Source organism: Gallinula chloropus (assembly GCF_964237585.1).
Source record: "Gallinula chloropus genome assembly, chromosome: 2".
Classification (NCBI taxonomy): Eukaryota; Metazoa; Chordata; class Aves; order Gruiformes; family Rallidae; genus Gallinula; species Gallinula chloropus.
This window is the reverse complement of record NC_140086.1, coordinates 76,260,654-76,286,545: the sequence shown is the minus strand read 5'-3', so window position 1 is coordinate 76,286,545 and position 25,892 is coordinate 76,260,654. Positions and strand designations below refer to the sequence as shown.

The 25,892-nt window shown below is 37.1% G+C and overlaps 1 protein-coding gene across 1 annotated transcript in view; it reads right to left on the bottom strand.

The window, feature by feature from the left end:
* Positions 1-25,892, bottom strand: part of ADCY2 (adenylate cyclase 2) — a gene marked incomplete at both ends in the record, with an annotated part of 216,402 nt that overhangs the window by 43,570 nt on the left and 146,940 nt on the right. Inside the window, 4 exons of the mRNA XM_084279914.1 lie at positions 9,979-10,063; positions 17,016-17,113; positions 19,720-19,789; positions 24,321-24,401. Of these exons, the coding sequence (XP_084136040.1) occupies positions 9,979-10,063; positions 17,016-17,113; positions 19,720-19,789; positions 24,321-24,401 (334 nt within the window). The remainder of the gene's footprint in view (positions 1-9,978; positions 10,064-17,015; positions 17,114-19,719; positions 19,790-24,320; positions 24,402-25,892) is intronic.

Here is a 25,892-nt window from a genome sequence, read left to right as displayed (position 1 = left end):
TAAAACATAGTTTCCTTTTATAGCAGGGAGTTTTGCATATTGGATTGGACAGATTCAGTCCGTTTCAGGAATGTAAAAAAAATAATCAGAATCTTAAGGATGGACAAAGAAAATGAAAAGAAGAGGGAGCTTTATATACACATTACTCCTACCCCTATTTAAAAACCCATGCACAACATATAAACTCAAGGGACCTGTATTTTTGAGCAAGAAAGTCCCGCTCAAATACCTTTTTGAAATTCCAATGCTTGTTCTTCACACCTAAGTACATAGCAATAGATAATTTGGATCCACGCCTCATCCCTGCCTCTCTAATAATGTAAAAAGCACACAGCCTAGATTTCTACTGTTGCTGCAGAAGGGGATTGTTCAACTGGATGCAGGGAATGGATCTGTGTTGAAAATGAATCATTCAGTTATCTGTCTAGTCTGCCTAAAACCTAATGAGTCAGGGAGCATGGATTTATGGCAAATTAAAACTAATGAAATCATACCTTAAATTACTCTTTGCCTCTGTTATAGCATACCTGGAGCTTTACTACAACTTCATTACGTTATTCTGTGATTTTCTTGGAAGTTGCGAAGTAGCTACAATAGAAGTTGGCTTAGGAACAAGACTAGGCAGGAACACTGAGAAAGTATGAGGAATAAGTGGATAAGAAATTATATCGATAACGCAGTATACGGGGTTCTTTCTGAATTAAGTTACAGGTAGCTATACTTTTCAAGGGAAGTGTTTAGGATAAAAAAATTCCAAGAAAAGAAGCTAATGACAAAAATAAATTATCTGGCTTAAACCAGATACATTTTATTATGAATTTTACTGGGTTTAGGCTACCTGACTAAAGGCTAATCAAATTAAACACTAAGATTTGGTGAAGATTGAAAGGACAATGACAGATGGCTGAAGAAAGTGAATGAATCAATGAAGAACAGAGGCCACTGAATCCACTGCTCCTATGATCCTTGAAGAAGAATGCTTCAGCGGTGGTTTCTGATGGGAAACCTACCAAGAAACCTTAACAAATGAAGTTTCCTTTTCAGGATGCCCTGCAGATTAGGGGTAAATACTGCCTGAAAGGATAGTACAATGGCATGGGACAGATAATTTTGCAATGGAGCACAGAAGACTTGGGATTGTGTAAAATACTATGGCATGTTTTAATGGAATTGTGGGTATGTGGAAAACTGACAGGATGTTCAGGGGATAGGGCGCAGGAGAGGAAAAGGAGGGATAAATGTGGATCAGGGAGGAAAAAACGAAAGTAATAGAGAAGAGAGGGCATGAAAGGAATTGACTGCATGTAAATACTTGTCTAAATGAACCTGTTGCATATTCTTGTTAATTCCTCTCCCTAACCGTCTTATGCAGTACTTTGAGCCTGTATGTGTGCAAATGCTAGCAAGCTTCATGCTAGACTAGAAGGCAAGTAGCACAGGACAGGTGCCAGCCACTGGAGAGAGACTGCGTATCTCACAACGGGATGCCTGGGTGCCAGACAAATCTCAGACCAGTCCCTGGGGAGACCCACAGGGTGAGTGCGTAACCATTAGTAAACTTCAAGCTGGACTGGCTGGTAAGCAGGCTTTCTTCTTTTGCAGAGACCCAAGGTTTGGGCCAGTCAATGTGTAAATGGCTGGGCGTAGATATTGTATGGAATTGAGGTCCACACTGAGTGACCCACAAGCACCTGTGCCTGTGGGTGACAACAGTTAGGGTTTGCATATATTCTAGTAGCAAACTTCAGTCCTGATCAGCCAGAAAGGAGGAACTAGGCCATCTGTGTTCCTATTTAGGTGGCTGCTGCTTGCTTTTATGTGGGTGTGGTAAAAGAGTGGCTCCATCTCCATCTATCTGTGTGGTTGATTCTGCGTGTAGGGTATATACCTGTGGGCCTAGTGGGAATACGAGCTCAGCCTCACTCCTGGTTGTACTTGGGATACGGTACTGACAGCCTCCCATCGATAAAGAGTGGGACAGGAGAATCCTCTGGGTCAAATTTCCATCAAATTGGGCTCCAGCGGACCTGGAAGGAGCACTTCCCTGGATTTTGATCTCCATTGGATTAAAAAAACTTCTAGCAGATCCCATTTTCAGAACTTTAAAAAACATGTCTCAGTAACAGATGCAAAAGAATGTTATAAAAGAAGCTACTTTCGTGTTTTTCTAGTGCTAAGCAACATACATTGATGGCTTCCTCTGCACAAATGAACAACTTGTATTATGTTAATTCTGAAGATAAAATTTCACAAAGAATATATCTGTTGAATCCCAAAATCTAACTACATGAATGTTGGTAGCAAATGATGAGGACTTCTCAGACTTCTCTGCTTTAAAATCACCATTTCCGACTGTTAAATTTGAATTTTCTTCTTTTTTTTTTTTCTTTTCAGGTAATCATTGACAAAATTACAGTACAAAATTGCTGAGATTATTTAGCAATGTCCATGCTGAGAACTGCATTTATTGCTGAGGACTGCTTTGTTCTTTTCCGAGTACCTGTACACTTTTGAAGAGACTTATGTACCAAATTTCCTTGCAATAATTGAAAATTTCCTTTGTTTGCAAGATTGTTGATCAATATCACCAGACATATTTTAGCAAGGATAAACTAATTGGACTGATTTTCTACATATCTTACAAAAGCTATTTTTCTGCTTCCATTAAAAATAAATAATTGTGATCTCTGGGCACATTTGTGACTAAAAAAGTTCTGGAAAATAAAATAAATTTCAATAAACAGTATATTATTCAGCCAGTGTGAATAATAAGTAAAGAGATTCTATTCTTCTAGCTGCTATTGATAAAATTACAGATATTGCTGGCTCCAACCTGAAGAAAAATGTGTGTGTTGTTAGACTGCGACTTCTAAAAATTAAGTTGTAGATAATTATTTCCCCTTTTAAAACAGAGGCACACCAGAACTCAGTGATGTATTGCTTTGACAGGCCATTTAATGCACAGCTCTCAGTTCTGGAAGGGAAGGACCGCTGTTTATTTGGTACATCTGTCATGCCCACCTGGTTTATTAAACAGACGACAGGTGTCTCTAACGGCAGACAGAGCAGCCTACATAGGTTAAGCCAGTGAGGCTCCTGAAAGGAAAATTTGTGACAAATGTGTGACATGAAAACATGAAATACACTGTTGATCAGTTATTCTCAATGTGAATTAGCAGATTTGCTGAACTTCATTTCACTTTTGAGCTGTCTGAATCCTGTCCATATATAGTAGCACTGCAGCAGTCTACTCCTGCTGAAACTTTAGGGAACTCCTGGAAGCAGAACTAGAGCAGTGGGTGATCATTTAACAGCACTGGGACAACTATGCAAGTTTATTTTGCTGATTCATTAGCTTATGTCAAACAATTTTTCCAGCAAATGTTATGTCTCATTTGTAATTTTCTTAAGAAAATGAAGAATAAAATTAAAAGAAGAAAGCAATCATTTCTAAAAAGCATGGAAGAAGGCTAAGGATTCAGATCTCAGTAGCACTAGCTTCTGTGTTTATTCTAAGCAGAGCTGGCAGAATATAGTTCAGAGTTCATCATTTACCAGCTAGAAATAATAAGTATTTGTAGTATGAAAGGTGACTAATATATTACCTTTTCATCTGATGATGTTAAATGTGATATGACAGCTCAGCATGATAGTGAGTAATAACTTATTTTGAATATTCAGGTTATTAAAATGTATCCTGTGTTGTCTTTCCACATGGAAAAACCTACTTCAGCATTTAACAAAATGAATGCTGTGTTTCTGAGCAAGATCAAGGAACTGGTGCGAGAATTAATTGTGACAGCTGTGCTGTAGATGAAAGACAGTGCCACAAGAGCTGTGACACTTCTCTTTCACACACTTGTACAGGTTGGAACATCTTCACTGAAGATCTCTTTATTTACAGAAAGCCAGTGAATCACATTTTCCATAGTTCTATTATTTTTTACATTTTGCATTCAAGTGCAATGATATTTTACCAATACTGATGTTACAAAGAATGAAATTCAGAACCGCAAAAAAACCCCAACATTCAGATTTTGTCACATGCTCGTTTTCACTCAGACTTGAAGAAGACACCAAAGCTCAAATCCAAAGAACCAGCTGGCTGGCTGACAGAGATAACAATGACCTAAGCTTGGAGAAGGGTGATTTTTATACAGACACACAAGCTTGTAGTTTACATACTTTTGAACGGTCTTATTATTGATAAAAAGGACTGAAGTACTTCAAAATTGAGTACCATAACACCAATTTTTTTTTTAACTCCATGGCAGCACCTGTAAAGCTAAGCCAGGGATTTTGAATGATACAAAATGCATCCAAGTGAAGAGTTTGTTCAACTTATATTGCATACAACCGGATTGACAAAATTTAGAATCCTGAATAAAGAAATAATTGGAAAAAATAAAGTCAGTATCGCATTCCTAATTTCACCATATTTTGCAGCATTCATTATCCTTCACGAAGGGTCATGTTAAAATGGCCATGTGCTTCACTTCAGTCATCTCATTCAAAGGAAGGAGCACGGCAGTGAGCTGTATAATCATGCCCTCAGGCACTCTGAGTTCAGTCCTGGTACTCCCTGTGCTGCTTTCCTCTTTTAAGAAAATGCACGTCGCTGTGTTATACGCTATTTTAAGGTAAGACATTCTCAGTCTCTCCCATCAAAGTTTTTCTATTTCACATGAAATAATAAAGAGCCACTGACTTTGAGAAAGAGCAAACCTGAGCGACTTTTTAAAGAGCAGTGCTCAGGGCGTTGAGCTAGGAGGAGGGGTTCTGATTGCTACATTCTACATTGACCAAGTCTTGATCTCCAAGTAAGACACTGCCACTCAAAAACCACCTCACACAACAGGAGCCCTGTTCTGTGACCATACTGCAGTAATTTACACATCATGGGTATCACCTCTCAGGTAATACATGTAAAAAAACCTTCAAAACAGTCTGCATGCTGTCTGCTTTTGTCCTTATTAATTAACTGTAGGGAAAATTGTCTGCATACTAGACTGTCGATATGAGGAAGCACACTCAGGTATCTCTTTGTTTGGAGGTCATGAGCAAACTTATATTGGGCAAAGTCACTAAAAGGAAGCATTGCCAGATTTTTAACAAAATCAAGATAGTCTCACTCATCAATAATATAAAAATATAAGTTACTGATACAACAGACATAAGACAGTTAGGGTTTTTCACCAGGCAAGGCAATTTTTTCAGCTGGTCACCATCACATAGTATGTCACAGACATATACCTCAAGAAAGAGTAAGAAAGAAGATTTTTATTACTGAAATCAGTACATTTCCAACAGTTCCTGAAGTCTGAACACAGTACCTAACTCAGTGATCACAGATTTGCCATTTTCAGCTTCCCTGCTAGAGACTCAACAGAATGACTTTGAGGTTTGATGAGCCTCTTTGATGAACCCTGCTGTAGGTGCCAAAGTGCCTCTCTGGGTCCTTCTTGCCTTCATCCATTCCTGATTTAATCTTAATTTACAAAGAGAGTCTTACCATTGATGAAACAGAAGGGCTTCAGTGTGCATTAAGAGAGCCATTCACATCTGAGGTAACACTCCGTGTCAAAAATAACTCCTAAGCAGTGCTGGTGCTGATACTCCTGTCCTTGCAGAGCTTTTAACTATCTTGAATGGTGTCCTGGTTTCAGCTGGGATAGGCTTAATTTTCTACATAGCAACTAGTATGGGGCTGTGTTTTGGATTTGTGCTGAAAACAGCGTTGATGATACAGAGATGGTTTTGTTATTCTTAAGCAGTGCTCACACAGAGCCAAGACCTTTTCTGCTTCTCATCCCAGCCAGTGGGATGGCTGGGAGTGGACAAGGAGGATCACAGCTGGGATAGCTGACCCCATCTGACCCTAGGGATATTCCATGCCATATGATGCCATGCTCAACACATAAGGGTATCCATTAAGTGCACACGTGCCCCAGGTAATGCAAAGAAATTTTTGAGACAGTAGTTGACTCAGTGCACAAAGAACATCTGCTTGAGACTAATAATTCTTCAGCTGACTACTCAGTTACCACAGAGATCCTTCCTTTACGTGCTTACTGTGGGGTTTTTTCTATTGACTGCATCACATCTTCCAATGTGTCATTTAGGTAACCAGACCTCTGCTTCCTGGCATTCACATCAGGAGGTAAAACACATCTAACAGCTACCAGGTCTGAGGCATTTCACACTAACTCTATGAACTCGTCATTACTTCAAGAAGATAAGTAAGAGGCACAGAAAATATATGAGCTAAAGGACGCTCTCTATCTGCATGTAATTTGGGAAGGAAATCCCTCAAGGAAAATTGAAAGAAAATTGTAAAAATTAATAAAACCAGAATAGCCTGCATTTACAATATGAAAGTATAAGCCAAACAGGATCTTTAAGACCAAAAATACTCATATTCTGGAGATTTAACTGAATACTATGATTATCAACTGTTTTTATAAGAAGTGTCAGCCGTCCCTGACCTCAACCTGCTTACCCAAGACCGGAGGGGGTGACAAGTCACAGTGGCAGGCTCTGGAAGTCTCTAACCTTCTTATTTGCAAAAATACTCTGCCTCATCATTTCAGGGAAACATTCCTATTCTTACTTAACAGCTGATATCACTTCACAACAGATTGAGTTGAACTGCGTTGCAGTGCTGCTGAACAGTAAAATCAGCTAATAATAAACTTAGAGTGAAAGACTGAGCATAAATCTCTTCTTACAATATTGTAATTAAATTCCATAAGAGCTGGTAATTTTAGAATTACAGTCTGGATTTTTTTCTCTTTTTTTTTTTTATTTACTAATGAAATGAAAATCATAGAGGAACTTGTTCAGAGTTGCTTTTTGTGTGACTTACTCTGTGGTGGTGGCAGCCATTTGTAATCAGAGGAGACTGAGATGGCAAAGTGTCAAAGTATTGAGACAAACATGTAATGCAGTGACAGCCAGGTGTCCTAACTTGAACTTAGATTTTGCTGTCTTTGCCAGCACTACAGGTCCCACTATATAAATCTCGTAACAGTCATGTAAATATTTGAGTACTACTGCGAGTTTATGTGCCAGATGCAGGTGCCCAGGCTGGTGGTGGGACCTGCAGGGGTGAGAGGACCAGCCGGGGCTGCACACTGCCAGACACAGACAGCTCCAGATGGCTCTATCAGCCTCACTGCAGAGCATGGATGTGCCCCCTCAGCCACAAGCAGGCACCTCTGGGAAAGCCTGGGTAGGGAAGGGCAGCAAATGTTGGGCAGAGAGTGAAAGAGGGAAGAAAAAGAGAGAGAAGCAGCAGAGGGAACAAGGCTGGAGGAGAAGGAGGAGAACATAATCCATGCTGGAGCAAATGTCCACACTGCACCTCATGGATGACCCACGCTGGAGCAGGTGGATGCTCCAGAAGGAACTGCAGCCTGTGGAGACCTCACACTGGAGCAGGACAAAAGTGTGAAGGGGAGGAGGAGCACAGAGAAATGTTTGTGTATTGATCACAATCCACCCCAACCTGTGCTGCCTGGGGACAAGTAGAGCAGTCTGGAGCAAGGGAGCAAAGCTGAGTTTGGGAACAGAGGGAGGAATGTTGAGCCTTTAATGTTTTTGTTTCTTATTATCCAAATCTATTTTAATTGGCAATATATTAAGGTATTTTTCCACAAGTTGAGTCTGCTTTGTCTATGACAGTAATTGGTAAGTGATCTCCCTGCCTTCATCTCAACCCATGAGCTTTCTCTTCCTATTTTCCTCCCCCAACCTGCTGAGAAGGTGAGTGAGCAGCTGGGTGGGTATCTAGCCCATAGCCAAGGCTGACTCACCACAGGTCTCCTGTTAGAGTCAGTCAGGCACAAAAAATGATTTCTCTTTTTCTGCATTTTTAGAAGAGAGATTTGGTGATTTAAAACTCCATAATCACATGCAAATCTGTGTACTCACAAGCACATCCACATTTATCGCATGCATTCTGCAAAGGAATCCAAAATGTACCCACCCTTTAGTCAAAGAAAAATAGGGAAAACCCCGCACTGGTAAAAAAAGCAAAGCAAACCAAACCCACCACCACCACCACCACCACAAAACCCAATCAGGATTAGGACAATAATGCTTGATTTCCGTTAACACTGACATCATAGTGTTAAAACTTAGATATTGATCCTTGTTCACTAAGAATGTCAGGCTTTTTCTTCTGGAAAGAGCATCTTACAGCTATGGGTCAGATACTGCAATGGATACGCTACAAAAACATATCATAGGGGGTCACTGTAGTTAAAGCTCCAAAACAATACTTGGGTTTTGACATGAAGGAAGAAATATTAGGAAGAGGACAAGAGAAAAATAAACCTACTGTCTTTTTTGTTAGCTGCCTCTCATCCACCACCTTACAGAACTATGTCCATGCTCGTGAAGGAAAGACAGCACTGCACCAACAGTAACATAACTTAGTTGCTGAAAGGCTTCTTAGCAGTGCAGCTTCTGCATTAGAGCTGCTGAACTTCTAAAGACATAGACGTAAACAGCTCTTCTTCAAGCTATTTAGATTAGAACATGACATCTCTATGAGCCAAGAGAAGTGCAATAACAGAGGTCTCCTTTTCTGAGAAGTATTTACAGTATACACAAGATATAGGATGAACAGTAGTGAAAGTAGGTGTTAGATAATATTCAAGTGGCACGACTCCTCAACTCTGACTTGGGCTATTTGCTTAGCCATTCACTTAAATGCAGAAAAAGATGTTTGTATTCCTCCTAGGCTGTACTACAAATAAAAGTCCCAGAACACTGTATCAGAATTATTTGATACCATTTAATTAGAACTTCTTTTTTCCTACAGGAAAAAGGCTGGCCTTTCCTTCAAGGAATTTTAAAAATATTTTTAAATTTGCTTATTCAACAATGGTACTCTGACTCCATCATTTTATTCTTATGTCAATAACAAACAGGAATCAAGTATGCCATTACATGAGAACAAATTCTTGCTTTTAAGTAGTAGAACCTCTAGAACCTCACTCCAAGAATTTAAAATATTTAAAAGTATTGTTGCATTATAACTCAGATTAATTCCTGAGCAGTGGCAGCATCTCTACCTTATTGGAAAGATAACTGAAATGTACATTAATTACACTTCCTTAAAAAGACGTGTGCTGGTTAATTACAAGCCCGGTGATGTAATTGCTTTTCCCATGTGCATGCTTTGCTTTTTTATAAAAGATCTTCCTTTCAGCTTTTTTCCATGGGAGATTGTGGAAAAATATAAGGATAAATAAATGGGGACAGTTATACAGATAACTTTACTCTGGCTTACATGTTAAATTCAAATTGCATTCCATTTCTTCCAAGTCCTGAAACACCCTGTTCTAGATGGAGTTAGATGTTTGTTTGATCTGTTTGAGATTAACTGAAAGGAGGAAAATACTACTATTGAATTATATTGTGAAATGTTGAAAGGTTTGTCCTAATCTTGAATGGAATGAAATTAAATTCTCAAATTCAGCATATTATTTGGTACACCGATAGGCATTACAATAACACCTGAAACAATGGCAAAATTAGAATTTTACAGTAACATTTTTAAACGCCAAATTAAACTGTTATTGTAAGATATTCTCTAAACTCAGAAAACAGTCTTATAAACTACTTAAACAAATACATAGTCACCTCCTGTAAGAACAATAACAAAAAATTTTGAAAATACAGTAAATCAAACAATAATTCAAACCTCTCAGAGGATCCAGCTTCACATGAGGGAAAGAGAATATCAGTGTAGGTACAGTAGAGACAAGCACTGCACCAGCATTTTCTGCTTTTCAGATAAATGATTTTACGGTAAGTTAACATGTACAAAACAATGTCCTCAGAAGCCTGAGAGCACAATCCTTTCTCATTTAACTGGTACTCTGACAAGATAGAGGAATTTGGCAAAACCAGATGATGTTATTTAAAACAAACCATGAACTGCTGTATTACACTTCCTTGAATACCTACCAAAAGTTGTCCAGCAAAGCAGATAAACAAAATGAAGGAAAGCAAGAGAAACGCAGCCCCAAATGATATTCCAAGGATAGATGTTCTGCAAGAAAAGGAAAACATTCATTAATTTCTCTGTTACACAGTTGTAGCATGTGCTTTCTGTGTGTATAATACTCATGATATGAACAATTACCATATGAAAGTTACAACTTCCATATATCAACACCATGGAAAACAAATTCCAATCCTTACCAGAATGACAGGCCTTCTTCCTGCCATTTTCTTATCTCAGGAATGCTTGAATTAGCTTTAGCACTGGCTTTGCAAAACTATTACTATGAGAAGATAATAATTTCCTCACAAATAATTTAAACGACAGAGGGCATTAACAACAGCAATGTTTTGTTTTGTTTTTATTTTAGAAAGCCTGTGTTAAAAAAGATCCTTATTGCTTTTTTTTTTTTTTGGCTGTTGATTTGATAACAATTTAAGACTCAAATTGATATACAAAAAAAACTTGTTAGTGAGCATTTCCTCCACAGAGGGTAGGAAAAAGCCATAGCATAGGATGATGCTGCCCAGTTTTCAGTGAACAGTATAGGAAAGAAAACAAAACCTCATAAAGAAAAAACAGCAACACACTTCAAATGAGAAAAAAAATTTAGTAATCTCTTCCTGAAACCATCCTTACTCAGTGTTCTAGCTCATTCTTTTCTTGTGTGCTATAAATAGGAAAGTCTAGCCAAAATAGCATCACTGGATTCTCAGTAAACAAAAACAGGGATGCAGAAACAGTCCAGGAGAGCATTCATTCCACAGATGTGGAAATCTCTGTGAATACCACAGTAGAGCATAATTGCTCCATCAGGCACCATATGAAAGCTACTTAGCATGGCTGCCCAGGGAAAGATGCAGTGGGACCTAATTATGTTTAATGAATGCCAAGAGGGTATCAGAAGCTCTGGACCAACTGAGCGGTTTAAGCAATGCAACTAGATGCCATTGTGAAGTCCCTCACTTGAGCGTCTGCTTTCAGGTTTAACCACAGTTTTGGCATTTTTACAGAATTAAAAAGTATTTCTCAACTCACTTGAGCACCAGTGGATATCTTATTTTATCAAGCCTTATGTGCTAGAAATATTGGCATGACATTTTAGAATTAAGTTTTATATCCCTTGCTTTTTCCACAAAGCCGTAATAACTGTTATGCTTTAAGTTAGCTCCTCCATAAATGTAAGATTCACTATGAAAATACATTATTAATAAAAGCATACATCTCTGTTCTTTAGCAACACAATGGGAATTCAAATACATACATTTTACAAACTATAATACTGAAAATTTAGGAGAAAAACTCAGTGGATCAATTTCCTTAGATTACATACAAATATTGGAAAACATTTTGATCTGTTTTAACAACAGTGTTACAGAAGCTATTTTCAGGAAAGAACAAAAAAGCATTAACTTCACAAACCAATTTGATGCCATACTGCATCCATTAAAAGCATTTTGGAGAGTAATTTATGAGCTTCCCTGCCAATCATTCAGAGAACCTCTTACATGCAAAGTATTAATCAGATTTTGGGTTGATGTGAACAGCTGATGAAAAACAAACCACTGGCAATTCATAACATATATTAATCTTGAAATGATGTTTCTTTTAGAAGCTATTTTAAAAATCATTATTGCTTATGAATACATGTTTTCCAAGAATTTCTCATCGAGGCCGACACAGTAACCTGTACATCAGAATATGTAAAACTACAGTCCCTACTCTTAGAAATTAAAAATCTAGTAAAAAAACAGACAAGATGAACGAAAAGGAATATAATTAACAGGTTTATTTTTTTTTATATGTGTTAACACTTCCAATCATACACGTCTCAGTAAGATTCAAGTAACTATTCCTTCATTCAAACTCCTGTTATCTTTCTCTGGTAAGAAAGATACAAAAAAGGAGCCTGCACACCTTAAGAAATTATTCAACACATGAATAGCCTTATGAGTCAAGTTTGGAGTATATCCTTGTAGAAGAAGAAATAAAGATGTTTGTGAGAGAAACTGGAGAGGAAGGGAAATAAAATTAACATGGCATGAGGAGAGCTTATGTAAAGAGTACTTAATCACATTGGTAACAGTCAAGAACAAAAGGTCTTTGTAGCTGTTTTACATGATCAATGATGTTATTGAGGTGGCACAAGAAAAAGAATTACACAGCAAGGCAAACAAGATTCTGATTATCAAGACAAAAAGAAAAAAGGACTGAGGAAAAGGAAAAGTGGTATCCTAGAATCCAGACTTGAGTGGCGAATGTAGAGCAAAGAAGTAAGATTTTTTGCTCCCTACACCCCCTTCCTTCCTGGGAACAGATGGACTTCTGTTTCAGTTAGGCTAAGTCAAAATAGTTTCATGCTGCTCCTAGAAGTAAAGAAGTGGGCTGAAAATGCTATAATGGAAAGCAAGATGCTAAAAATTAAGTGTCACCATAAACAAACTTCATTTGAGGCAACAACTATAGGAAATCCATAACGTGCATTAATTTTTTTGACTGGAACAGTATGAAAGCCGTACAGGTCTTTACAGTAAACTAATCTTGCCTTTATTATGTAGAGTCATCAAACTCACTGCAGAAGTCATCAAATGCTTTGCACTGACTGATTTAGGCAAACCATTTTGTCTAAAGAGCACAGGGGATCCCATAAACCAGATAGCTCTTTACCTGCCTATATGCTTCAAGGAATGCCCTCATTTCTGAAAGGTCCACTCTGCTACAGTGCCCCAGCCAGGCACCCAGACAAGGCAACACCTGACAATAAGCTACAGAGGGACAGAGTTTAAAACTGAGGAAACAAAATGAGAACTTTCCAGGCTTCAGACAGTTCTTAGTCTAAATAATTTATGACCTTGGCTCTCCTCTTATTTTTCTGTTTTCATCAGTAAACATCTGTTTTGAACAATTCATTTTTATCAGGTGGTATGAGATTGGGAAAAAAATTGTATTTATACATACTGATGTCTTGCTGGTAACATTTCAACTGATTTTTTTTTTTTTTTTCTGCAGATAAAGATACTGAAAAATGGAGAAGATAATGTATTCCTTCTACACTTTTGTAAGTTTTAGGAAAATATGTGACTTATCGCACCCTTAATGGGACAGAGAGAATGATTTCCTCAGCTTATCAGGTAATTAACATTCATGTTAAAAACTATTTGATTGCAAATTCTCTTGAGGTGATAAAGTCATAATGAAGCAATTACAAATGGCAATTACAAAGCAATACTGAATTCAGACTTTTTGGTATCTAATAGTAGCTATTTCTTAATTCAACCAATGCTTTCACTAAGCCATCGATGGATTCAGTGGCTATGTAGACTAACTCTACGGCAGTTTCAGTGTTAAGAAAAATCATTTGAGCATTATAACTCAGTTTGAGTTTGTTGGGTTTTTTTAAAATCAGATACAGCAGAAAAATAGCCAGCAATAGTGGTTTTCTTTTGTTGATACTGTCTTATATGTTACAAACCTGTTTTCAGACAAATGTTTAAAGTACTCCTTTTTCTATGAAGAAATTCAGCTATGCCTTGCTGGAAGTACTATGTTAGGGACTCCTAACTACCTTCTATGGGTAGAGCAAGACGATTGCTAGTTTGGCATGACTCAGGACAAAAGGACACAATTTCTTGAACGTAGCAGCCTCAGAGAGCAAGGACTTTGGAAGAATTTTAGATGTTGACTCAAACAAATCCCTTACTCAAATAGCACAGGAAGTAACTCCTGATAATAGCAATATACTTATATCAACTCGCCAGGTGCATTTCAAAAAACCAACACTCCCAATTAAATGTTTGTTGACTGTTTCCCTAAATAAAGAACATAGAGTTGTCATGCATTACTGGAGATAATTCTGTCACTTGGTAAACCAAGAATGTTAGAGACCCACTGAAGGCCTGTTCCAAGGAAATGTAATGATTAAGATTTGCTGTCATTTTCACGTCACAGTAGAGACCTGCTCCTCATGATACGTGTCACCTCAAGATATTATTTACTTGATTATATTTACCACTTTGTGTAAAGTTTACTAGGAAAACACCACCTCAGTCTATTGACCCCAGGAAAATTAGAACGTTAAATTATTTCAGCCCTGAAATGTATGTCTCATGATCTTGGAGATAATACGTATTACTTGCAACTTCCTGGATGTTACTCACCATCAGATATCGCCAAATCTACTTTAAAGCAGCAGGTGCTGTGCCTGCACAGAAATCAATATTACACTGCTGGAAAACCAGAATAGTGGAAGAGTGAATCAATAAAACCCAATGACAGATGTAGTTTATCTCCCTGTCTTCATTAGATCACCGTTTAAAAATCCTGTAGAATTTCTGACAGAAAACAAAAAGGCTAGGTAGAATTTTAGACTAAGCCATGTTTATTTATTTATTTATTTATTTATTTATTACTGGAATGAAATAGCATTTGCAGCACTGGAGTATGTTCAATTTAAGCTACATTTGTGATGACTATATACATTGGTGATTTTTCAACTTTTTTTTTAAATTTGCAATGCTCCCAGTTTCCCAGCAAAGATACAGATGCCTGTATAATACTTTGCCTTTCTGTCTTCCATTTTCACATCTCTTAAATTAATCCACAGACCCCTTGAAGCTGAATGCCATTTATATTGGTTACACTCATTTTAGAGTCTTGCTTTTACAATTTAATATTCTGCCCCATAAAAGGACCAAAAGATAATTTACATTTTGGTAATAAAAATGATAAATCTGGTACCTTGTACTCTGATGTTAGAAAGAGATCATGTAATATAAGCATATGCTTTTACAAGTTGGAGGACACTTTATTTAGTTGAATACAGCTCCCTAGAGTTCACTAATTTCAAGTATCTGATATATTTTAATGAGATAAACAATTGGTTTAAGAGACATAATAAGGATGTAGTAAAACGAGCATTTTACTGCATGTATGATAGGTGATAAATCTAGATTAGTTTTCATGACTGAAATCAAAACATAAAACCAGTTTCATAAATCGTACTGCTGGCAGGAAACAGTTGGATCCAACTTTGGGTTTTGGTATATCACAAACTATGAATTTCCCTGAATTAATTCCTGTACTAATCAAAATACAGTATGAGCTTGTAAAATATAGAATCATAGAATCGCCAGGGTTGGAAGGGACCTCTAGAGATATCTAGTCCAACCTTCCAACTGCCATGCCAAGCAGGTTCACCTAGGGCATGTCACACAGCAACTCCAGGCAGTTTTGAGTGTCTCCAGAGAGGCAGAGTCCACAACCTCTCTGGGCAGCCTTTTTTTCCTCACGTTGAGGTGGAACTTCCTGTGTTCCAGTCTGTACCCATTCCCCTCGTCCTATCACTTGGCACCAGTGAAAAAAGACTGGCCCCGTCTTCTTGGCACCCACCCTTCAGGTATTTATACACATGGATCAGATCTCCTCTCAGCCTTCTCTTCTCCAGGCTGAACAGACCCAGGTCCCTCAGTCTTTCCTCATAATAAGAGAGATGCTCCATTCCCTTAAACATGCTTGTAGCCCTTCATTGGACTCTTTCCTGTATTTCACACAGATTCACAGAATTGTAGGTGTTGGAAGGGACCTCCAAAGATCATTGAGTCCAACCCCATTGCCAAAGCAGGTTCCCTAGGACACAGGTCCCTCTCTCTTGAATTGTAGAGCCCAGAACTGGACACAGGACTCCAGATAAGGCCTCACCAGAGCAGAGTACAGCAGGGGGATAACTCCCTCCACCTGCTGGACAGGCTTTTTACGCACCCTTGGCCACAAGGGGACAGTGATCCCTCATGGTCAACTTATTGCCCACCAGGACTCCAAGATCCTTCTCCGTGGAGTAAGAATACTTATTGTCGAAAATGACAAATAGAATTAGTAATGAGTCTTAATTTCATACTTTGTCATAGCCATGACTAAAGTTAGACTGAATATGTGGGATACCAGAAATTCTGGAAGAGCGTCTTTTTGTTTTTGTGTTTCCATGTTAGAAACTAGTTATGAAAACCTCTGCAAAGAAAATGCTGCAGCATCTGAATAGAAGTCCATAAAACTTGATACATGTTATAAAACAAGTCTGAAGTATAGAAAGTCAATTTATAATGGCATAACAGCTCCTTCTGGCTTTGAATTAGAATGTGAGTAAGTACTACAGCACAAGACCCATCAGCCAGCTGAGGTTATAAATGCTACTGCTCAAAGTGCTGCACAGAAGACTACAAGTGAAGAAATACTGTATCAAAGGGACTATGCATTGCTGGCTTTGGAAACAATTGCTACAAAACAAATATCAACTTTCCACTATGTAAACAATGAACAACAATATTCTGTTTTAAGAAGTCAAGTAAAATAGTCTTTTTTGGAACTGTCTTCCAATTTTGTCTGCCTTTCTAGAATATGCACAGATAGAAAAAGCTGATTTATACAAATATAAGTTAAATCTTAATACATAAATTCTGATGAAAATTGTTATTGTGGCAATCTATTACAAGACTTTGAAATTAGTTTTAGAGACATTTTATGAATAATAATGCTCTGCCTGCATGCTGAAAAGAGCAGTATTATCACAGTAATATTAAATAAATGTATTTAATCACAGTTCCAATTCTGCAATCCCTTTTGTGCCACTTTAACACCCAGTTGTCATGCTTAGTTTACACGTAATTTTAGTTGCACAAACTTATAGCTTGTATTACTTTTTTTTTCACATGTTCTTTTCTGTCGTCACCACACCTTTTTAAATGCAAAGAGAAAAATTAAAATGAATGAAGAATTGATACTAATGTTTAGCACCACATTACTGACAGCATTTAAAACTGGAAACAAACATAACTCTGAAAATGGTTTGAAATCCTCATCTTCTCTGTTCCATTTCTTTTCCATGAATTGAAGTTTGTAACCTAACAATTCCAACATTTCTTACTCATATATATATATATATATATGTATATATTTATATTAATGAGCAAATATACATGGGAATACATACATTTTAAATACTACTTACTTTGGCAATACCAGAATCTGCACAACAAAAATGCAGAAGAATATCAGACAGGCACAAGTCACGTAGTACTTGAATGCAGGCAGAGTAGTTGCTCGATACTAGAAGGAAAAGCAGCAAGTGTTAAAAACACGGTCTCCAAAGCAGATAAAATATTATCCAACTGAAATTTCAGCTGAAAGATGCAGATATGTAAAAGCAGTCTTTAGCAACAATAAACTTCCTGTTGTTCAATAACTTCCATACCCACTAACATAGGGCTAGGGATTATCAGGTGCAGTATTGAATCCTCTCGCTTCTTAATGAACAGCTTAAGTAATTATCGTTTTGTCTTCTTCTTCCACAGAACAGACTATTCCAAATTCAACAGCTTAATTTAAAAAAAAAAAGCGGAAGCATTTTTAAACTATTATTAGGAATGGCCAACCACTCTTAGCTGATGAGAAATTTCTTAGTCATTAATTCTCCAAACTGATTTTCAATTATTAATAAATACCAAATGGGCTGAAACAGCTAGAAGGAAAGTAACAAGTCATTTAGACAGCTAACTTCTGAGCATACAAGGCAGCAAACAAATGTAAACTGTGTATAAATGTTCTATTTCCAGCAGCATAGCTACAATACTGATATTTAATGGGACTATATTGTTACGTCAATTAAAATATTTTATGTCTGTGTTAAAAGGCCTCATATGTCCACTGATACTACTAAACACTTTATATTCTTAGGAGAGAGTGAATTTGATCTGTTCTGTCATGAAAAAAAAAACCCTATTTATGAATCTGTAATTAGCTTGTCTAGAGACATAAGAATTAAGCAATGAAATATTTATTGGAGTTGCTCTGCTATTTGAGATAGACATGTCTAGATTGAAACCAATTAAGTAGTCAAAAGGAAATGACCTAAGTATTGGGCCTATTAAAGTTACTCACTATAATAGCAGGTTTTGTTCAAAGGGTAAAAGTTTAAGACTTTCTTATTAAAAGAAAATATTCCAAAGATTTTTGCACAAAGTGCTCAAAATGAAAACTTCATAAAATTGAAGGTACATGAGCCATGCTTTCTAACTGCAAGCATACATTTCAAGGCACAAATATGACTTTGCTTGATGGGTATGTTTGCAGCAAGTTTTGTTCTTCCACCTGTTGAATGTGTTTGCTGTTTCTTAATGATGCCCAACAATTTGGGACCTTGAGCTTCTGTTAGTGTCAAAAAATTCCAACCCATTTGTAAATTCACTTCAATGCTTCACAGTTCTCCAGTGAAGTCAGGTGGCTCACTCCTTAGGTTAAATAATTATTTTGTTTTATTGCCTAGCTGTACTTTCAGGTTCTACAGGGTGCAAAAAGCTCCTGTTTAAATCAAAAGCACACTTCTTACCGAGTTCAGTAAAGGCAAGACTGGACTGGTGGGTGAGTCATTAAAAGGCAGTGGAGAAAGATGTTAAAAATCTGGATCTGAAAAGAATAATTAGGCTTTTGCAGATCCATAACTTTCTAAAGTTGAAAAGAGATTAGACTCCTAACAGGGAGCATCTACACAGCCAAATAACTTAGCCCCCTGATTTTCTCCCAAGTCCTGACTCCCTGATTATCCAAAGGGCACATATGATGGGTTAACAAGCCTTGAAACTGTTTTTCAGCCTAATGTGTTGCTGAGGGGATACAACACGTCTTTGGCCACTGGCTGTAAGAACAGCATTCTGCTCAGGTGTGAAAGAATCTGAAAACTATTTCAGATCCTTTGAACTGAAAGATATCTACAAAAATAATTAAATATGTATTTGACCACCACATGAGATCCACAGCATACTTGCACTTACGCTGCACAGTGTGATTACAGCATGGTAAAAATTCCTCTACCCCATTCTCAGCAGGTTTGATCATACAGCCAGTTCTGGTCAAATGCACATTTTACTTCCCTGAAGGACAGGATAACTGTTCAGCTATTAGCTGTCCTATGCTTACGAGAAAACAACTTTCCAATCTTCTTGCTGAAGCTGTGTCAGTATGTACTCAAGCTCTACGAGGCCATAAAACAAAGAAAAGGCCTGACTTTCTAGGCTAGCGGTCACAACAAGTCACCTAAAAGGGAGGAATCTTTCATTCTGATCATTAGTCCAAGGACCAGAAACAGTATCATTTACTCTATCTGTACATACATGTCTCAAATATGTTTTAGCACACATATTAGTCAGACAGGTGTTTTTCTTAAGAAAGATGTATAGTATTTTTTCCACTGAATGACTGTGAGCATCAAACGCATATGGAGAAAACTAATGACCAACTGATATCATTAGACTGTCATTACTACAGGTAGGATCTTTGAGACATGGCAAAAGAAAAAAGAACAAAACCAGCTGAGTTTGATAAATGCCTTTTGAGGATATAGGTGATGGAATTTAGGAATGATTTGGTCCAGTTACATTAAATTTGGATTATCAAACCTCCTCCCACTTCTGCAAGACTGAAAATGTCAAGAAACTCAAATGAACTGTAGAGCTCTACAAACAGGAAAACTGTCTCAGCCTTCACATTCATAAAATTTCTTCCATAAATGAGCTAAAATACTATTACAAGGATTGAGCACTTCTCCCTTCAGAAGTGCTGTGGCCATGGCTCTGTGTAACAAAGGCAAGGAATATAAGCCTCACTTAGGATGAGCCAAAGAAAGAATCAGCTGTGAATTTGCAGTGAAAGTAACTTACTTCTTTTTCCAGGGTCTTATTATAGAAAAGAAGTGATATTCTTTGAATGTCTTCAGATTTGAGCCATTGCCTAGAAGAGAAAAGAAAAATTGTAATTGACATTAAATAGTCCTATCTTTTTATATTACTGAAATGCAGTAAAGTAAGAAAATCTTTTTGAAGAAAGTAAGTCCTTGTGTATTGTGATGTATGTGGTGAATTGCACTGACAGTAAAAGCAGAAACTACAAGTCCCCTCTTCCTTTTGACGTCTGTTGCTAACGTACATGTGGAACAAAAGCTCAGACAAACCATTTTTTTCTGTGGATCATTCCTAAGAATATTCAAGAAAGAGATTTATAGGATGTAATTCTGGACTGATATTCCATTCACGTCTAAAATACTGTAGTATTTCTAGTGCACAACCTGAGATAAAACTGGTCCTTCACAAAGGTATCTTTAAGAAGTGCACTGTTAAAACTATGCAAGAGCAGCACGCTTTACGAACTCCTATTCTGAATGATAATGTAAAAACCATTATGAAAAGAAGTGGAGTGATTTTGGTTTTGAGTTGTATTAGTCTCTTGACCATGACCCTGTACTCTAGAGGTAGATTTTGATCTTTTTACTGATTAACAAATGGCTTCCCTGCTTCAAGATAAGAAATACAAAATAGAGTAAGTACTTGCATTGAAATTGCAAATCTATTTTACAATAAGTGAATCTTGACAAACACTTGACACAACTTTTACAAAATGAAATGTTCTAATATGAAAGTCTAAAATTATTTTAATGGATACTTGAAAAGCAACAGAATATTTAAATTTTAAAAGGGTTAGGTTGCTTGCACCTCAAGGGGACTAGACAAACTCGAAAAAAATATTTAAGCAGACTACTTCTGTAAACATGCAGTATTTGAGATTGAACAATAATTACAGGCCTTGAGATTTTTTGGGTTTTTTCTGTAACCTTTCCAGCAATAACTTTAAATTAAGCTCTGAGCTAGTAGTGTAGCTAATGCCTTCTAAATAAAAGGGAATGTCTCAACTGACAGGCTTTAATGCAAATAAGTAGCACCAATGAACCACAGTGGAATATATCCTAAATTAAGGTCCTGGAAAAACAGGAGTGGACAAAGTAGAGTGTAAGCTATTAGCTTCAATTTATGAAACGTAAAATATTTTCTTCTTGCTTGGGAGACTGCTCCTCTTCCTGTGCAATCAGTTTCATTATAAAAAGGGGATGAAAAGATAATGAGTTCTACGTATTCTTAATTCAAAAATTTATTTCCCTGTGTGATCTGCAATGGCTCATATCTACATCTGGTAACAGTTAGGATTCTGAAAAGAAACAGTTACGATAAGCTGTTGTATGTCTAGTATTTTTTGGGGTCCAGCTGTAATCTACTGGAGAAAACATTGTTTGTGGATTCATTTAATTTTTTTGAAAACTCTGAGAATAAAGTGCAAGACTTTTTTCCATTTAGTTATAAAAATTGAACAAAAAGTAGCAGTCTTCCCCAAGTTGTTAACTAATTTCCTTTTTTTCCTTATGGAATCTGACAGGTGGATTGATATAATTACTCTTACCACACTGCCAAAAAGTTCTATCTGCAGATCTACTCCCAGAGGCCCAATTTGGTCAGTACACACTTGATTGCATGTGAAGTCAGTAGTACCATTTAGAGCAAGTGCTGCTTCGTACTCCACATTACAAGCTTACGTTTTCAGGAGCTTTTAGTTCTTTAAAGCTCAAAAACCTCTTTGGTTTTAGGTAGCAGGTGCTGAGAGGTCTGAGATGAGGGAAACGGTATCACACAGACAAATGGAAGTGGAGAGTAAGTACAGAAGAGGGAGCGCAAAGTCATACACCTCTGACAAACAGATAAGGGCTGAAAAATTCTGCCTGAAATTTACCAAACTCTTTGCAGGTATGTGGGAATATACTTCCTGGGAAACGAGGTACAGAATTTCTGTTTAAATTCTTTAGCAATTCAAGGAACACAGACAGCTGTCTGAATTCTGCCTGTGTCAACAGAGGCCTGTAGTTTGACAGGGCCTGCCAACAACTGACAATGCACAGCAAGATACTATGCACAGAACATTGTAGCCACCGTGACTTAAAGAAGAAAAAGAGAGGAAAGAGAATGTGTCTCTCTAACATATAATCCTCCTTATAAAAGAACAAATAACTTTAGTTCAAGGTATGGGAAAAAGGCATGTGGAGAAAGCGTGATGTTGCACCACGCTGGCCTAGGCACTCAAGGGAAGAGGAACTCCTTTCTCACTCTTCTAAATCTGTAATTATGTATCTTTTAATGTAGTGGTCTGACAGAATAATGATGAAAAAACTGGTCCTAACTTTCCTCATGCAATTTGGCAAGGAGCATTGCCAACTAAATCTAGAACTCTAAACCATGCTACAAGGCCACCTGACTGCTTTTTAGAAGCCACAGTTTCATTTGCATTCCAGAAAAAGATACTGAATGGGCCCAGAGGTCCCAGGTTACTGATAGCGTGTGGCATGTGGCAGGTGGCAGTTTTGTGGAAGGGCAGCTAAGCTAGCCTGTGAACCAGCAGCACAGCTTTGAGTGAGGGAGGGGCAGAGAAAATACTATACTGCTTTAAAAACCTGAGGTACCATTTCAGTAAGTATCACACTATTTTACACTGTGTTGATTTGGAGTGCAGCTTTGTCTTCACCTAAGAAGATCCAGAGTCTACATTACCATATCTTCCACTTACTGGTTGTCAAACACCTGGGCATGTAATGTGCAAAGACACACATGTTATATGACCATTTGCTTGCACACAGTTACTCTTTCCACTGCATGCAACACGACACAGAACTGTGATGTGGACAAAAAAAGAATGTACTGATAGCTCAGGGTGGAAGAAACAATAAATGTATGCTTTTGAATTATTTAATGCAATTTTCTAATTAAAAAGGTTAAAAGTAAGGCAATTTTAATACTATATTTTATGTGCAATAATGTGGGTTTTTAAAATATTCTTCATTCAGTCACAGACCTATTCTGTATACAATCCAAACTTTACATTTTAAAACATTTAGAAATACCAGTTTTCTTAGAGATTTTCTTAAAAGGTTGCTTCTTTTTTTCGCAAAAGCAAAAGATTTAGCTTCACAACTACTCCCTTCGATTAGCTGATAGTGTTATTTTCATTTTACAGCTGAAAAATTGAGGTACATAAAATAGCACAATTATAAAGAAAACAAAAACCTTATTAGTTTTGATTCCTAAGTGTAGGAAATGTTTTATCTAAATTTTCCAAGTTCTGAGCATTCACATAGTTAAAGCATCACTGAATTAACTTGCCATTTGGGGAATCAGCACTTTTGAAAACGTATTCTCAGGTACCCAATCGAACAATACCATTTAAGTGATCCATTCAACAAATCAATGCAGGGATGAGGATTTGGAAGGTGGCATTCAGCCTCTCTGATATATAAGGTCATTCTGTATCTTTCTGCAATTCCCCATGTAATTCACAAAGTGCACTGAAACTTCTTCAGAAACCTTTTTTAGCACACAAACTTATTTCATCCCCAGGTTTCTCCAAATGCCATGCACTAATTAGATAAGACAGGAATTCTCTGAGATAAAACAACATACAGCATACCCGAAGACACCTAAAACCTATTATAAGTCTATTATAATCAAAAGGTTTTATCACATAGCACCCCTCCCTGCCACCCCCTTTCACTGCATCCTTTGTATGGCCTCTTAACTACCAACAGTCTTTTCTATTTAAAAAAAATAAAACTCTGAAAAATATTTTCTTAAAACCATGCAGAAAAACAAATGTGACACATGAGCATTTAATGATTAGGTGTAATACTCAGCTGATTAAGATTCTGAGTAACAGAAGGAGGGGGGAAAACATGTAACTCATCACATTTATTGTCCACATTTTTGAAGTGCAATTCCTCTATTTCATCAGACAATTATAAGAAATCAGAACACTTATTTTGAACTGGTATTGATTTTTCTCTCAGTCTTATCTATTCACCAGCAAATGAAGAACATCAATACCACCTCCAGCTCTTTCTAGTACACAGAAGAAATACATGCCACGTTGCCTCCCCCAGCAAATTCAATGTGCTATCAGGCTTAGCCTTCCCTACGAAATCAACCAGCTAGTTGAAACAAAGAGAAATTAAACTATGATCTTAGGGAAAGTTTCTAATTCTGAGGAGATATTTCTGTGACAATTGTGAAGCATCAATTTTCATATCATTCCGATTACCAAGCCAGCTGTTTCTTGTCTTACTTCTCTGCTCTCAGATGAGATAATTCTGTAGAGTTATGGCTATGAGTGAACAGATATGAACAGCTACAGAGCAAAAATACCTTTGCCATCAAGATCAAGAAGAGACAAACCTCTTTCACTCCATGAGTCACAGGCACTGTCTTATCTCACATAGTAGAAAATGTACAGCCTATCTTCACAATATGTGGAGTTTCCTATGCCAGTATTAGTGACACCTTTACTGTTTTCACATTTCTGCATGCATGTGGGAATGAGAAATAGTAAACACTACCCTCTTGTGCAGGTTTATGTCAAAGCTGAGGAAAGGAGACAACAGAGAGTAAAAGCATACTTTTGAGCATTGATTCCATCAATGGCCTGGATCATCCGCTCATTCAGCTCCTCTTCAAACCGTCTTTTTTGTGATTTTGTTCTGAAATGAAAAATGCAGGAAGTTACTTCGGGAAATTATTACATTGTTAATAACCATTAACTTAAACAATGGGGCGATGGCTGGCATAAACTTGTGAGGATAATAATTCTGTAACATTCACACTGCAACAGCAGGTAAAGGCTTCAGGTACACTGGGCCTCATAGTATGCTCTTAACAAAACAGCATAAGCTGCAGTCTCACAAACACACAAACAAAGCTAGAGTTTAGGTATTAGGGTGCACTTAAAAAAAAAACCACAAGAAAAATCTTTATTAAAAAACCCAAAACAAAATCCAGAGATTTCAAGAAATTCTGGTTGAAGGAAAGCCTTCCACAGTGTTACAAATTCGTGAAAAAGAATGAGAATGGGAATATGCTCAACTTCATCAAACATTCCTGTTTCCTGTAGTTATTTTAAAAAATCTTGGGCAGAACTGTATGATGAACAATAATGTGCTATTGGACTGAGTCATAATAAGTATTCCCTACGCAAAGCCTTCTAAATCTTCTCTCCTTGGAAATACTTTCTTATTTTTAATAAGAAAACTGAGCACCAAGTCTGAAATTAGTTTCAAACACAGTTCATGGTTCACTATTTATAACTTATAACACAACTGTAATGGAAAAAAAGATCTTTTATTTTTACTGGACTCAGCATGAACCCAAGAGAGGATCATCAGAATGGGTTTTTCTTTGGTAATGCATGTTACTGCAAACATCATGAGTACGTCCAGCAGCTGCACTCTCCTTCAAAATGGAATATAACAAATATTGCCAGATTATCTGTCTCCCTCTTGAAAACTTAAATCCAATGTTGACTTAAAAACAGTGTATTGTAAGAAATCAACAGGTGAATCAGAAATTTGACTCTGCTTACCAAAATTTTCATAACCTACATATTGAATCCTGTCAAAGGTAAGAGACTTTCTTCATCATCAAGCTTTTGTGCTATTTCCCCCAAACTGATAAGCTATTCCAGTACTCAAACTGATACAGAAATGACATTAGTGCCCTTAACGGCAATTTTGAAATAAGCAACTGATTTCATGCCTATTCAATGCTATAGAATTTAGGTTAAAAAGTGTTTACAACTTATTTTTCACATATGTAGCAATCTAACTAGGAGAAATAACTAGACAGATAAGGAGAAATAGTCTATTCACATTTAATCCTCTTGGCAGATCTCTAACAACATAAGACCACCGTGTAACTAGGTAAGAGCTAAGCCTGCCACAAACAGAAACCTACAGTCAGGCTTCAAACCCCACATTTTTATACTCTGATAAAATGCTGATTATCACTTCAGCTCTCTCCTGTAGGGATGACTAACTGGCTTATCTAGAATCTCAGTTATACACCTCACTATGGACATTAAACTCCAGTAATGGTTTCTAGAAACTCCTTCCATAAAATGGTATCAAGAAACATGGTAACATGTATACCTTCTGGGTCTACTTTGGAGTGGAATTTAGAAACACAAAAGCAAGAAA